The following is a 14,665-nucleotide window of genomic DNA, read 5'->3' as shown; positions in this document are numbered from 1 at the left end:
GAGAAGGAGCACGCCATTTGCTCAGGCCTGCACAGATCTGCAGATTCAGAGGTCACCTACACCAGCTTTGCTAGGTGTGTACTTTACAAAAGGTTTAGCTAAACCAGTCCAGAAGGCGGTGCGGGCACTAATAGATATTGTTTGTGCTGCCTGAGGTCACCTGCATGTAAAGAAAGCCCAAGTTTAATTTAAACCCATCTTTAAAGAAGCAAAAGGGGGGGGGGGGGGGGGAAGCTATCCCAGATTTACCGCACAGTAAAAGCAGCATTCATGGCATAACTAACACGTTAAGGATCTACACCCCAGTGCCTCAGCAGCTGGTTGGTGCAGCCCTATCTGATAAGGGCTGACCTGGGAAGTTACTGCAGAGTAGCTGGTGTGCTATAAACTCACAGCCTAGTTTACTGCACAAATAACGCTGCCACACAGACCTAAAAGGCAGTGCTGGCCTGCTTGTTTCCACTTTCCTGCTTCACCGGGAAATGCCAGAATTAATTAAGAACATTTGTAAAGTGTTCTATACCGCTAAATTCCTACTTAGACAGAAACTAAACCCTGATCCACCTTCCTGTCATTATCTCTGCCATTTTATAAACTCAGAGGACTTTATGCAGGAGGCTGCTGCTGCCAGCGAGGTACGAATGCCAATCCATCCTGTCAGTCAGCACGGGGAGTTTGACAGCACAGCAGCATCTCAGGTGATGCCAGCTTTCCCCCACTCCAAAACTTCCCGAGGAGCTGAATAGAAAAAGCAGCAGGGAAACCACCTCTTAGAAGAATGCCAAGGTTTTTTTAAGAAGATTGAGGTCTCTAGACTCAAAAATTTTCACACTGATAACTTGCTTAAAAGCACCTCTGGCAGCATTCTCATCGAATGCTACTAGCATTGTATAAAATGCTATTTGGTACAATTATTCCTATTGTATAAACAAGATATAGCAGGTTACAGGCAGAGCTGGGACTGCAATCACAGTAGTGCTGAAATGCCAGGTTCTGTCACTTTTGACAGGGGATGACACTGGTTCCAGCACAGGCACAAAGGGCATCCAACAAACCTATCTAGTGTAAATACAAGTGTGCTGCGTACTCACCACCCTGGCGGCTCTCTCTTGGGATTCACATTTCCGACAGAACCAGGGTCCGGTGGGAACCTGGACAATTCCATAGCAAGCTGGAAGAAAAGCAAAGAGAGTTCATTAGACCATCCTTAAATCGACTGTTTCACTTCTCAGGTATATATAAAAGTTTGCCAGAGCTGTTGTCGGTTAGAGGCAGGTGACAAAACCAAAAATTACATCTACACCACATTTTATTCCCCTTTCTAGTTTCCATAACTAGCAACAGCAGACAGCCTTTCGCAAGAGGTCTGGTGTGACGTATTTACTCAAGTTTTCAAACAAGTTCACGCCTGGTATGAAAAATTCCTGTGAAAATCTGGAAGAAAAGCTTCCAAGACCAGTGAATTCAGGCTTTTTTGGACTAGTCCTGGGAACAGTTTCTGTGTTAATACAAATCTCCAGCTGATAACCCAACAAAACTGCTGGGTTTATCCAGCTATCCCCTGCATCCCTCTTACTTTCTACATCACTACTGATGCTCTCAGGGTCTCCCTCTGCAAGCTGAAGCTCCCACTTCTTAAAAATTAGCCTCCTTCTCTGATGGGGCAATATTGCTTGAAGACTATTCACCTTCTTCGGCAATATTCTCCCTCTAACTGTCCAAGGATAGTCTTTGTGAGCTCCAAATGAAGCACTTCTGACCCTGAAAGGGCTCTTAGCCACCATGCAGGCAGCTTTAAAACAACAGAGGATGGTAAAGATAGTGGTAAGAAGTAACACTATGCATCTCAGATGAGGGTATAGGAGTCTCCTAGGAAAGAACCAATTGTATCTTCCTAATTCCACCTTCAAATGCAAGCTGGCAGTTGGAATGGAATCCCAGTCACTCCAGACATTTGAAACTAGGTTGGACAAAGCATCTGAAAATATCCTGCTGGAAGCAATCCTGTGATGTTCCCTGGGGGATGGACCAGACACGACCCGCAATAGGTTCTCTCCATCTCTCTAATGTCTATTATTCCACATCAGCCAGGAAAACAAAAGCAATTGTAGAGTTAAACGGAAAGAGCTGACTGCAAGATGAGCCAAGGCATACGCGTAAGAAAATAGAAACTACATGAAAGCAATGACTGAGGAGCCTGCCTTGGGTCCATCTTTAGCAGTGGGCTTAGGGCCAAAAGCAAGCACTCAGCTGGAGCCAGCGCGAGCTCCTGTGCCCACCGCTTCAAAAAGGAAGAAAAGGAAGAAAACAAGGAAGAAAACAAGGAAGAAAACAAGGAAGAAAACAAGGAAGAAAACAGAACATAAGCACGGCAGAGTTGAAAATATGATTTGTAAATGTTCTTAACTATGTTATCAGAGTCTCCATTCCCAACTAGATGTCTTCGTTAACATTTTGAGGTTTTTACTGGAAAGGTAAGATTTCTAAGCATCGTCACAGTAACGGTACTGATATTCTTAAGCACCAGCCCTAATGTGCAGCTGTAATGTAACTTCAAAAAAAATACAGGGTTTGTTCAACCGTACAATCATTTCAAAAGGTAACTTTGGTTTTGTGGATATTCAAGCAGTGCAAAGAGATACCAAACCCAGTGTGTGATTGCACAGAATGAGCCTAGATGACCCAGATGATCCCCTACAGTGGTTTGTTTCTATTTAAGAAATAAAAGCCTACCAAAGCACCACACTAGTGCTAGGTTTCTGAGCAGGCTTTAAAAAGCGGGGTGAAGAACATCTACTACACACTGCTACGCTCCTTATGAATTATTACATCCCAAAGGACTCTTACAAGACCTAAATAGACAGTTGTGTTTTCCAAACACACAAGCGGTGCCCTCTCAGAGACTTTGATAACATATTCCAACTCTACCAAAACAACGCTACACGCCCGCTTCCCGGTTGCTGCAGCAAACACATCCAGCCTCCGTACCTGCCCGGGTCTAAAACCAGGCACCCTAAAAGAATAAAAGCATTCCACGTTTGAAATTGTTCTTGCCAGCAAACAGAAGTGTTTGTAATAATCTTGGGAGCGAGCGTACGGATGCCTATGCCCTTTCTCTCCAAACAAGAGAGCGATGAAGAAACCGATTCTCGAGCGTGGGGGTTGATAGATAATGGGAAGAAGGGAAGACTTCAAGCAGGAAAATTAAAATAGAGAGCAGCATCCTTCCAGAGAGACCCTCACCCTGCCAGGTCCCTCCAAGGCACACCGGAGAGGTTGCCTGATGACAGGAGCCACCCGAGCATCACCTCCACCGAAGAGAACCCCCCTGCGAGCTTCACCTCCTCACTGTAACTCCCCTTTAGTCACCTGGTTGGAAGCGACTCCTTACTAAAACTGAGTACGGAGACACCGAACATCCGAAAAGCAAAAAGCCAGCCCTGCGCCTGACAGCAGGCAGAGCGGGGACATTGGCAGCTGGAGCCGGGAGTGTGGATGGAGACACCGAGGGAGGGATTGTGCAGGAAGAGGCTGGAGATGTGCTGGGAGATGGAAGGATAATAATAGATGGAAAAACAGACATGCCAGATGAGACCAGAAACCTTCGTGTTATTCAAAACAAACCAACCAGGATAACCACCGGGCCCTTCTGCTGGATGCGAATGAAAGCAAATACATCTTTAATTTTTTTAAATTTTTTTTTTTAATTTTTTCTTGTTGTTCGAAGACCCGAGGACAAACTTTCCAGCCCGATACCGTGCGGTAGGGGCGTGCTCCAAGTCATTTAAAATGTAAATAGCCCGTCTCTCTGGGAGGCGAAGGCTGCCTTCCTCCCCGCCGGGGGGGCAGCTCCGGGCCCCGCCGCCCCCGGGGGGTTACCCGGGGCCATGTGCGGCGCCGGGCCGAGCCGAGGGCACCGGACCCCCGGGGGCGGTTAGGGGGTCCTCAGCCCGGCCCGGGGCTCGCCAGCCCGCCCTTCCCGGGCCACCGGAGTGTGTGGGGGGGTGGCAAACGGGCGACCCTCCCCCGTCCCCGCCGCGGAAGGAAGCAGCCGACGGTCCCTACCGACTGCCGGTAACGGGCACCCCCCCCCCGAACCCCGGGAGGTGCGTGCCCTCCCCCCCGCCCCGGGGGGTGCAGCTGATGGCCAACTCCGCTCCCCCCCCTCGCCCCCGGCACACGGCGCCGCTCCCCCTCCCCGGTTCCTCCGCCGAGCCAGGCCAGCGGCGACACCGTTATTTTGAACAATAGGGATAAAACAAAGCCCCGCCGCCCCCGCACCCCCCCGGCCTCCCCGGGGCTCCCGGCTGGGGGGGGGGGGGGGCCCGGCCCGGCGCTGCCCCGGGGCTGGCGGCGGGGCCGGGCCGGGGCTTACCTTGGTGCACCGCCACATTGCAGCCGTGCCCGTCGCAGTACACCAGCGGGTTCTCCGCCCAGCCCCGCTCATCAGAACAGACACAGCAGCCTCCCACCATCTCCTTCATACTTCCATGAGGGTTTCCTTCCCCCCCCGCCTCCCTCTACGCACACACTCCTCCCTCCTCCCTCCTCCTCCCTCCTCCTCCTCCCTCCTCCTCCTCCTCCTCTCCTCCTCCGCGCTCCCCCCTCCCCGCTCGCAGCCTGCCTTTCACACGGCCGCCCCGAAAGGGGCTCGGGGGGTCCGACCCCCCGGGGCGGCGGCGCGGAGCCGGGCGGTGCTCGGGGAGGGGGGGCCGGGGGCGGTGCGCCCCCGCCCCGCACGCTCACCCCGCGCCCATGCACACGCACACGCACACACACAGACACACACAGACACACACAGAGCCCCCCCTCCAGCCCCCCCCCCACATACACACACAATCATGGCTGCGCCGTCCGCACTCTCCTATAAAATTTGAGGTTCAAGGATTGCAGGCTGGCTGGGTCGGGTGCATTTCTCCGTGCGTGTGAGATTAAATTTTTTTTTTTTTTTACCCCCCCTCCGGCTGCTTTATGCTGCATCTTGCTCGATGGTTTTGTTCGCTCCCCCCCCCCCCCTCCCCTTTTCCCGTTCCCCTCCCCAGCAAACCGAGCAGGAATCCGAGTGTGCACCCGTGTGTGCAAACCGCTGGATGCTTGCCCGAGCCAGTCAACATGGATCGCTCCGGAGGGATGAGTTGGGACCGTTCCGCAAATCCCATTATCTCCGCAATTCCTCTCTGACAGCTCGGGGCTCCGCGAGCGCCACCGCCTGTCCCGCTCCCCCGGGCTCCTCGGGAGCAGGTTTTAACCCCTTGACACCCGTTTTGTTGTCTTTGCATGGAAGGAGGAAAAAATGCTCCCTTGGAGGTTGATGCCCAGCAAGACAAGGGCCAGAAATCGGCTGGAAACCAGTCCAAAGGAATGATTCTAAAGTACAGGGAGTAATTCTGTGTGTGGGATTGCACCTGCAAGTCCCATAATCCCTGTGGTGTCGTGGGGCTGCTCGAGGAACAGCCCTTTCTTGGACGCCTCACCCAGAACAGACAAGGAGAAATGAGGAAACCCCAAGCATGGCTCACAAAAATAATTAAATCTTAGAAAAAAGGCCTAGGGGGAAGCCAAAGGATTCATGTAATGCTTTCCTACGGCTTCCAGCTCTACCTGACACAGAGCAGCTCCGAAGGGACAGAGCCCAGGTCTCCTGATCTCCCGTGGAGGTCCTCAACCAGTCCCCCCGGCTGTCCTAATGAGAACAAGCTAGTGCCTGATGCCAGACTGGGCAAAGAAGATGTGACACCACTTTTTGGCCTGCACTGATAAAGAAAAGTATGTCCTCTTAAGTCTCTGTGCTGTTAAGGAGGGCTTTTTGTGGGGCTGGTGGAGGAATGGTACACAGCAACTTCGATAAAAAGGTGCGTCTAAAGGTGCCTGGTTTGCAGTACTGCTTTGCAATTCTGTTCCTGTAAATCCTTCATGTTTTCAAAAAGAAGTGCTGTAAGTTAAAGCAAAAGGAGAGAACATTTTATCTTGCTGGGAAAATGTACAGGGATCCTGGAATCCCTGAGCTACCTGGAATCTTTATGGGTTGCGGGCGCTGGAGAGGGATGGTCGTGGCAGTGAAGGAAACATCGAGGGAAAAAAAGTCAAAAGCTCTTCTCTCTGCTTCCAGGAGTAGGCACTTCACATTGTTTTCAGATGCTGGCATGTATGAGTAGCCAGGGGGTTGTATCTTTACTCAAAAGCCAGTCTTCAAAGCCATCGCAGTTTCTGCGGAAAGATGCCCTCCCTGGAACACCAGCTCAGTGGTCCCGCTCTCCCGCCTGCAAGCGCCTTGCTGCTGCAGGACTCCGCAGGAACCAGTCCTGGTTCCCAGCAACTTAAATAAGACCAGAAACAGTGTCAATGCCTCTTAGACCGGTGACCCTCTTCCTGCTCAAAGTCTTTCCCTTGCGACAGGTAGTCTTTGAAAGGTCGGCGTACCCCATCATATAGTTTCTTTAAAAAAAAAAAAAAAATCTTCTCATCAGAGAGCGGAGAGGAAACCCATTCCAACAGCCCTAATAATCACCAGTTTAGCATCCTTTAGACTGCACCTGTTCAAGCGTTACATCAAGGGGCTGGAAGGCAGACGGCTCCCTGAGAAGCTGCCTGCTGGGTTGCTGTCTTCCTTTTATTACATTCCTTTGAGAGTCACAGGGGCAGACAATACGTTCACCACATTGCTGGAAGTTCACTCAGCCTTAGCTCACTTTTCTGGGAGGGTTTCCCCTCCTCTCCCCCCCCCCCTTTTTTTTTTTTTCTTTTTTTTTTTTCTTTTATCTATTGTGTTTTGAACTTGTTTAAAAGAAAAGAGGGAAAATCTGGCTGGTTGCCTTTGTAACCTGAAGGAGATCCTTGTGGTTTAAGATTGTCTTAGGCTCTAGGACAAAATGCAAAACATCCGCCATCCCCCTGACGGCTGTGGTTCCAGTTGGCCATGCTAGCCGACACTTGGACTTGAACTGCAAATTTGCCTTTAGGGGATTAAGTTCCAATTTACATAACTAATCCCTGCGGTGAGGAAAGACGAGGCCAGGGAGGAAAGGGCACTACGGTTTCTTGAGAAAAAATTGGGAGACATGGAGATACTTAATTAATAGCCTTCATGTGTTATTTTATCAGTCCGCGTTTTTAAAATATGGCCATTCATAGGAAGCGGGCAAAATTAAAGTGATATCTACTGACTCATGGGAACCACCATCCTTGTATGTCTCAGTCAGAACTTCCAGAACTTGTTACTAAACTTAGTTGTTTACTACTGTATCTAGAAAACTGTGGATAAGGGAGCTGGCTTCTCCACAGGCTCACACGTCCTGAATGGTGCTGTTAGCCTTATCGCTGTCTGCAGAGTCTTTGTTACAGATGATCTTTGATTTTCAAGGGGATCCTTTGCAGTTACTTGATTAGTATTTAAAAAGAACGTAAAGTTAGTTATCATCTCAGTGCCTGGCATGGAAATTCTTGAGACGTAATAAATAGAATACTCTTACTAGGGTGTAAGACCCTATCATTGCATTTCCCAGATTATTCGTATTTCAGCTATTTTATCTATAAAATAAATATGTCCCAGGTTAAAGAAAAGAACAACAACAACAAAAGAAGGCAGGAACGTTTATCTTGCTTTATGATAACTCCACATGCTCTTAGGAAATTTAAAGTCTGATTTCTATTAGGGAAGCGCTTACAGCCTAGCCTACACAAAGGGTCGATGCAAGGAAACGCTGGGATGTACATACTTAATGGCTTGCAGTGATAGATTGCCTCTCTGCACAGTATCCCAGCCTTTTCCAACAGCTTCTCCTGGGACCGAAGTCTCTTCGTTCCTTCATTTATGGGGAAACTGTCACTTGAGATTATCATGAATAAGACCGTAATTTATCTGGGTCCAAGCAGGGCTAAAACTTGCCTATTTGTGGACAGGCAAATCTGCACCCCTGTTTAATGAACCTGGTTGCTCTATCAGATTTTATCTCATTCCTCTTGGGCAGGCTGGAGGAAGAGGGAATTGTACAGATAAGAGCAGTAACCATAGAATCAGAGAATCATTTAGATTGGAAAAGACCTTTAAGATCTATCTAATCCTCGCTAGGCAGCCAAATTCCTTCGAGTCACCAGCAAGAACTGCTACTTTAAAGTATAAATCTCTCGGTTGGAAGTGCGGGATCGGTTCCACAGATAGCAGCAGCAAAGTCTTATCCTCTGTTAGCAGCAGTCAGCAGGGAGAATGTGACATAATTGGAGAACTCTCCAAACCATATCGCTTTTAGAAAGTTGTTTTCTCATTTTAGACCAAACTTTTCACCCTTCTCACCGACGCATATACGTTGAGCTCCTTCAACTCTCTGTAAACACTTACTAGCACAGCGAGAAGACTACACACATTATTTATACACATTATTTAAACAAAATAATTTAGTTCAGCTTTCTTTAAAGCTTTTCTTGTGATGTTTTTCTCTGTATCCTTTGTTTTGGAATCCATAGCGTCTCAAAACATTGGGAAAGGTTATGTTAGCTGCCAAAATTCAAGGGCAACAAGTGTCCCTCTTTGAAGAGATAAATAATCTATGGCAGAGGATTTTTCTGCAAATCTTAAAAGATGGACCACAGCTCTGCCACCGGCCTGTTGCAAGACCTTAGGTCAATTATTTTGCTTTTCCCTTCTCCTCTGTTTGGATTATTAAACCTTCGAGGAGGCAATGCCATCGCATCGCACCTTCTGCACTGTTCCAGGATCAGTAGGGTCTTGATGGTGCTCAGAGTCTCTGCATGTTCCACCATTGTAATTAATAGTAATTGTAATAGGAATAAAAATGAGAATGATGGTAATGACAGTGACAAGTCATCAAATGTGATACATCAGTACACACAAAACGTTCCCCAAATGTATTTTTTGCCTCTCCTACATACAACGCTGCTAACCAGATAGTTCAGGAGCATTGCTACCTTTGCGCTGGGTTTATAAAGGATATAAGCTTTTTCCCTTTCTCTCCACCAAAAATTGATTTTATTACCTAGCAACAAAAGGTCCATATTCACACGCCAGCAGGGACAAGGGGTCAAGGTCTTGATATTTCTCTACACCGTAGACAGAGGACATGTCTTCCAATCCAATGAAATCTCAATTGCCATCAGTCAGCACCGTGGTGCACATTTTCCTTATAGTACATAGGGCCTCTTAGCTCTCTTTTCCTATCATTGGGGAAGGAAAAATCCCACTGAGGTCTGCAAAGGCTTCTTGTACCCTGCAGCTGGGTGTCTGGACTGTGATCTGCAAAGGCAAAGTCCCTGTTTAAACAGGAGCTTCAGCGCGTTGTTCCCAAGGGAGAGAAAGTGAGACCTTTGCCCCTCTTCTTCATTAACCACACCTACCAAAAAACCCCACAGTTTTTGTCTTTCCCCTGCCCTGCTCATATCCTCACGAAAAGGATTTCATCAGGGTGTCTTTTCTTAAGAAACAACTGTGTTGGGGGCAGATATTTGTGAAAGAAAAAGGAACAACCAGCTTTCAGAACAGATTGTTGAATCAGGGCTTATAGTTTATTCAACGGGTGACTTCATGCTTGCTCTGTTACGGGCAAAATGCTGCATTTCTGATGTGCAAACACCCAGAGAAAGAGTCGGAGAGTAAAGAAAGCCAAGAGCCAAGCACACGCACAGCCCCAGCTTTGCTTTGTCAGTAATTTTCTGGCCTTGGACAAGTCACTTCCTCCCTTTGTGCCTCATTTTCCCTCTTTGCCCGACCAGTTCCCTACTGCCGAGTGCTTTTGGGTTGTTTGTCTGAAAAAGCACTATAGAAGTGCAAGTTATTATTCATCAAACAATGTTATTAAGGACTTTGAAAGGAAATGATGTCATTAACAACTTTAAAAGGAAACAGTGCTATTAATGACTTATAAAGGAAAAAAGTAGTGATTGAAATATCTCCTATGCCTGTCTTTTTTTTTTTCCTTTAGCAGCTTAAATCAAATGAGACGGTAGATCATATTTGTCTTCATGGGTTTGATGCAGTCAAAACAGTAAAATTGTTGAATATAGTAGGTCATTGTACAGGAAGATGACAAATTTGCTTTTAGTACTAAATTAGTGCTTTAAGAGTGGGAATATTTCTCTTTTCTCCCTAAAAGCCAAAACTCCCACGTTTTCGTGACATTCCCATATTTATGACCAGTTTCCAGCCCACTTACCTGACTGTCCTCTCCCACTGGGGTAACAGGGATTCCTATGGGTCGGGTAGTTGAAGTAGTTTTTAGCCGTTTATTCACTTCTTCCTGTAAAAGGCAGAATGTGCTACAGACCGTGGAGTTGGGGAACATCTCTAAAACAAGTCCAGTTTAACAAACCTAATGGGATAGTCATAAAATCACATAAACATCGCTTTGGAAGGAACTTCAAGAGACCAATTAGGCTAATTCCCTACGGGGAGGCAGAACCAAGGACTTATTAGTGTTTGGTGTTTTTTGGGGTTTGGGTTGTTTGGTTTTTTTGTTGTTATTATTTACATTAGGCAGTGAAAGTACATAGCAATTACCAGAGAAGTAAGTGATGTGGTCTATGTCCAGAAACCAAGAGTATTTTTAAAGAGCCTCTACTTAGGCTTTCAAGTTCATTCTTAGGAACCTAAACAGATGCCCTGCCTTTAAAACCAAAACAACTTTCGGAGCTGCTGCCATCCCTCAGTGTGCCCAAACCTCTGCTGATGTGCACGAAGCAGGACCAAGGATTTTGAGAGCGTTTAAACTCTCCTGGGGTGCTTTGGCAGGGCAGAGTGTTAGGTACTTCATCAAGTCAGGCCTTGAGCCTTCAGCCTCGGTCTTGATGTGAAAGGGGGGATTAATAACCACAAACAGATTTTTTTTAATGGGAGTTAGGCACCTGTTTCCCTTTGTGCCTTGGGACTTTTTCCTCACATTCCTGCTTTTTTAGCGCCTTTAAAAAACACTTGGCAGTAATTGAAGCTTTGCCTGTACCCACCAGTTGCTCTCATTTAATTGGTGTACAAACCAGTTTAATTAAACGCTTTGTTCTGATGTCCTTGTATGGGTTTAGAGCATTGCAGCAGCTTCGTTTGCAATTGTATGTTCAGTTCTTGGCTACGCTGTCGGAAACTGCCTTTAAGACAGGAAACCTGAGGTAAAAGCCTGAAGGTAACAGCCCTGAAGCGACTGCACAAAACCAAGTAGCTGTTCCAGGCCGAAGCTATCTCCCCAGGGATGAAAACACCCTGAGCACGGGTGAAAACACGGCACTGCAAGGCATGGGGTAGCTAGTGGGCAAAGGCCACCATCCCTCACCGCCCCATTGCCAAGCCAGCAATGGTCCAGGGTGCTAAACCTGCGCAGGGTCAGGCTTTCTTCTCCCTTCTTCCCAAATTGCCTTTACATATACTTTTTTATATATTTCTGTAATGACTTCTCAAGCTGGTTTGCAGTGTGCAAAAGAATCCATTACGGAGCGCCACAGAAAAAGTAATTCACAAGCTCCGCCGCTGCTGCACATCCTTCCCGGCACAGCACCCAGGGCTGGGAGAGGTGTCAGCTCCCACCCAAATCCCTCCTGCTCCCCCAGATTTCTACAAAAGAAATCTTTACCGACAGCCCAGGGGATGTGCTGGTGGCTGCAGGTCCGGGAGGGGCTGCCGGGACCCCCGGTGCAGGGACCGGGGCTTGGTGGCGGAGCTGCCCGATGCCCGGCTCCGGTGAGCCAGCCTGGACCATGCCCGGGGCTGCGGGGCTGGGAACCGCCCGGGGCTGAGGAGACAGCCCCGTGAATAGCGACAGGAAACGATCGGTGGCTTTTTTGGTTGCGAGCTGCAGCGCTGAGGTTCAAGCACCGACATCCTGCCCCCCCCGCCCCCGGGAACCGGGCAGGAAGCGGGGGCGCGGGGGGGCCGCCAGCAGCCCAGGACCGGGACCGGGACAGGACAGCCCTGAGCACACACTCACCCTACAGACGGCAGAGGTGATGCACATCCTTGGAGCATGCCTGTGACTGCATCCCTCCCTTCATCCATCCTTGCATCCCTCCTTGCATCTATATATACATACATCCCTCCATCTCTCCTTGCATCCCTCTTTTCATCTATCCCTGTGTCCATCCTTGCACCCCTTCCTGCATCTATACCTCCATCCATCCTTGCAAATCCTCCTCCATCCCTCCTTGCACCTATACCCCAACCATCCCTCTCTGCATCCACCCCTCCATCCCTCCCTCCTTGCACCCCTCCCTGCATCCACCCTTGCAGCCCTCCCTCCATCCCTCTCTGCATCCATACCTCCATCTCTCTTTGCATCCCTCCCTGAATCCCTGCATCCCTCCCTGCATCCATCCCTTCATTCATCCTTGCATCCATCCCTGCAACCATCCTTGCATCCCTTCCTCCATCCCTCCCTGCATCTATCACTCCATCCCTCCCTGCATCCCTCCCTGCACCTATAGCTCCATCCCCCTGCATCCCTCTCTGCATCTATCACTCCATCCCTCCCTGCATCCCTTCCTTCATCCACACCTACCTGTCGAGAGCAGAGAAGGACTTGAGCATGTCAGTGGTTGAAAAGCCACCCATGAGCTGGCAACATGTGCTTGCAGCCCAGAAAGCCACCTGTCGTCTTGGGCTACATCCAAAGCAGCGTGGCCAGCAGGTCAAGGGAGGTGATTCTGCCCTTGGGGCACTGCGCCCAGCTCTGGGGTCCTCAACACAGGAAAGACACAGACCTGTTGGAGCGGGTCTGGAGGAAGCCACAAAAATGATGGGGGAGGTGGAACACCTCTGCTCTGAGGAAATGTTCAGAGACTTGGGGTTGTTCAGGCTGGGGGCAGAGTTTACTGCGGCCCTTTGGTATGGAAAGGGGGCTTCGCAGGAAGGTGGGGACAAACTTTTTAGTAGAGCCTGTAGCCATAGGACAAGGGGAGATGGTTTTAAACTAGAAGAGGGAAGGTTCAGACTAGGTGTAAGGAAGAAATTCTTTATGCTGAGGGTGGTGAGACCCTGGCACAGTTGCCCGGGGAGGTGGTTGATGCCCCATCCCTGGGCACTTTCAAGGTCAGGTTCAACGGGGCTCTGAGCAGCCTGGTCTGGCTGGAGATGTCCCTGCTCATGGCAGGGGGGCTGGACCAGATGGCCCTTAAATGCCTCTTCCCACCCAAGCTATGCTATCATCTCTTCATACTCAAAACTACAAAACCTACAATGTCCTTTGAGCCCCTCCCGAAAGCCCCACAGGACTGGTGGGACTGGGGATGGTGGGTGCCTGGGGACAGGGTGGCTGCAGGCCTGCGGGGCTGAGCAGCTGCAAGCTGCACTTCACACGTTTATAAACCAGTGAGTAGCTCTGGTTCTTAGTAAGAGCTGTAAGGACGGAAAAGAAAACATAATCAAACCTTCAGCCCTTCGTCACTGCTCTTAGGAGATTTGCATGGACTGTTCTGAGATGCCTGTTTACTATAAATGTCCTAAGTATTTGTCAAAGGAAGCAACTGTTTCCTTCACTGATACTTTTGGTGATTTATCATCGACTCTGCCAATCTGCCTCGTTATTCGGGTCATCCTATTAATCATGTGCCTATTTAGTGACTTACGGAATGGGTTAGATCTTGCACACTCTGTTAGTCATCAGAAATTTTGAGGCTGTAACCTGTTAGTCAGTCACTGGTGAGTCATAGCTTATCCCTTGGAAAATAAAAGGTGGCCAAATTCTGACAGCCTTGAGGCTTACCTCCAAAATAATGTGTAAAGTCACCCTCACCACTTCTGCACAATGCTTCCCGAGGAGAGTGAAAGGATCAAAATTAGGCTGATGTTCTCAGCCTAATTAATGAGCAATATTTGAAATAAATCAGCTTAGCCCTGATTCATACCTATCTATCTTGATGCTCAAATATTTTTGCCCTTAACTTTAGAGACACAGGAACAGGAATGATTTCCAAACCAGTCAAAAATGGGTGCATAAAGCTCTGTGAGGGTGAGGCCATCGCAGGGTAGGTTGGAACAAGTCTGTAGGTGGCTGGTGCTGTGCTGGCTGGACTGTGCTGAGGAATTTCACAGGTGCAAAACCTATTCAGGTGCACTAAATCCAGCTTTAATTAAGACTTGTATTAATTTAATTCCACCTAGTTAATTGCTAAATTAAAATAATCTTTCAGAAGCGTGGTATAAAGTAGTAGTGGGTCTACATGAGAGCTTTGCACAAACCCAGGAGTATATTTAGAGTAATTTCCTAATATAGACAAACCCACTCTGTTCTCTTTCTTTCTTTCGCTTGGTTTTGGCACGTTGACAGTGGGCTTACAAAAATAGTGAGAAGACCTGAAATTGAAAATGAGACTCACTGAACAGAACTGTGTCACTTAGGGAGGCAGAAAGACTTGGGCTAACGTGACTTTCTAAGCGTCAGCTCTGACGTGGCAGGTTTGAGCGATGCTTTTTCCTCCAGGCCCCTTTCTGCGGGGGGAATTGTGGTGACGTGACGGGGTGAGTGCGTTGTCCCCTGCATGGCTTCAACAACCTCTGCCCAGCTGAGCAGCTGTGTTTCCAGGTCCCTGCCCTGAATTTTGCTGCCCACTTCAGTCATATCATCTCCCAAGGATCTGTGTAAAGTCCGGCTGTTGCTGTGCACCCTGGGATGCAGGAGATAACAACACACCTGTGCGTGGAGCATGAGGGAAAAGGGATTTTCTGTTGCTCTCTCCC

At 48.6% G+C, this 14,665-nt stretch overlaps 1 protein-coding gene and 1 long non-coding RNA gene across 6 annotated transcripts in view; both read right to left on the bottom strand.

Moving 5' to 3' along the window:
* The window catches only part of MLLT6 (MLLT6, PHD finger containing), a 47,756-nt gene extending 40,705 nt beyond the window's left edge, over positions 1-7,051 (bottom strand). For 2 of the 5 annotated variants that reach the window (XM_080369916.1, XM_080369917.1), the window contains exons 1-2: positions 5,048-7,051; positions 1,092-1,171 (exon numbers count right to left, since the gene is read on the bottom strand). In XM_080369916.1, the coding sequence (XP_080226042.1) occupies positions 1,092-1,171; positions 5,048-5,279 (312 nt within the window). In that variant the 5' untranslated portion in view covers positions 5,280-7,051. Of the gene's footprint in view, positions 1-1,091; positions 1,172-3,243; positions 4,550-5,047 lie in introns of those variants that run through there. The other 3 variants (XM_080369919.1, XM_080369918.1, XM_080369920.1) reach the window with 3 other exon arrangements.
* Positions 7,052-7,058: 7 nt separating this feature from the next.
* On the bottom strand, positions 7,059-11,908 carry LOC308055677. Its single transcript, XR_013924586.1, has 3 exons — positions 11,568-11,908; positions 10,164-10,247; positions 7,059-9,247 (listed from the first exon to the last, which is right to left on the bottom strand). It is a non-coding gene; the product is annotated as an uncharacterized lncRNA (long non-coding RNA).
* Positions 11,909-14,665: the final 2,757 nt, after the last annotated feature.

Source organism: Falco punctatus (genome assembly GCF_963210335.1).
Source record: "Falco punctatus genome assembly, chromosome: 19".
NCBI classification, from domain to species: Eukaryota; Metazoa; Chordata; class Aves; order Falconiformes; family Falconidae; genus Falco; species Falco punctatus.
Note: the sequence above shows the minus strand (reverse complement) of the source record. Positions and strands in the feature narration are given on the sequence as shown.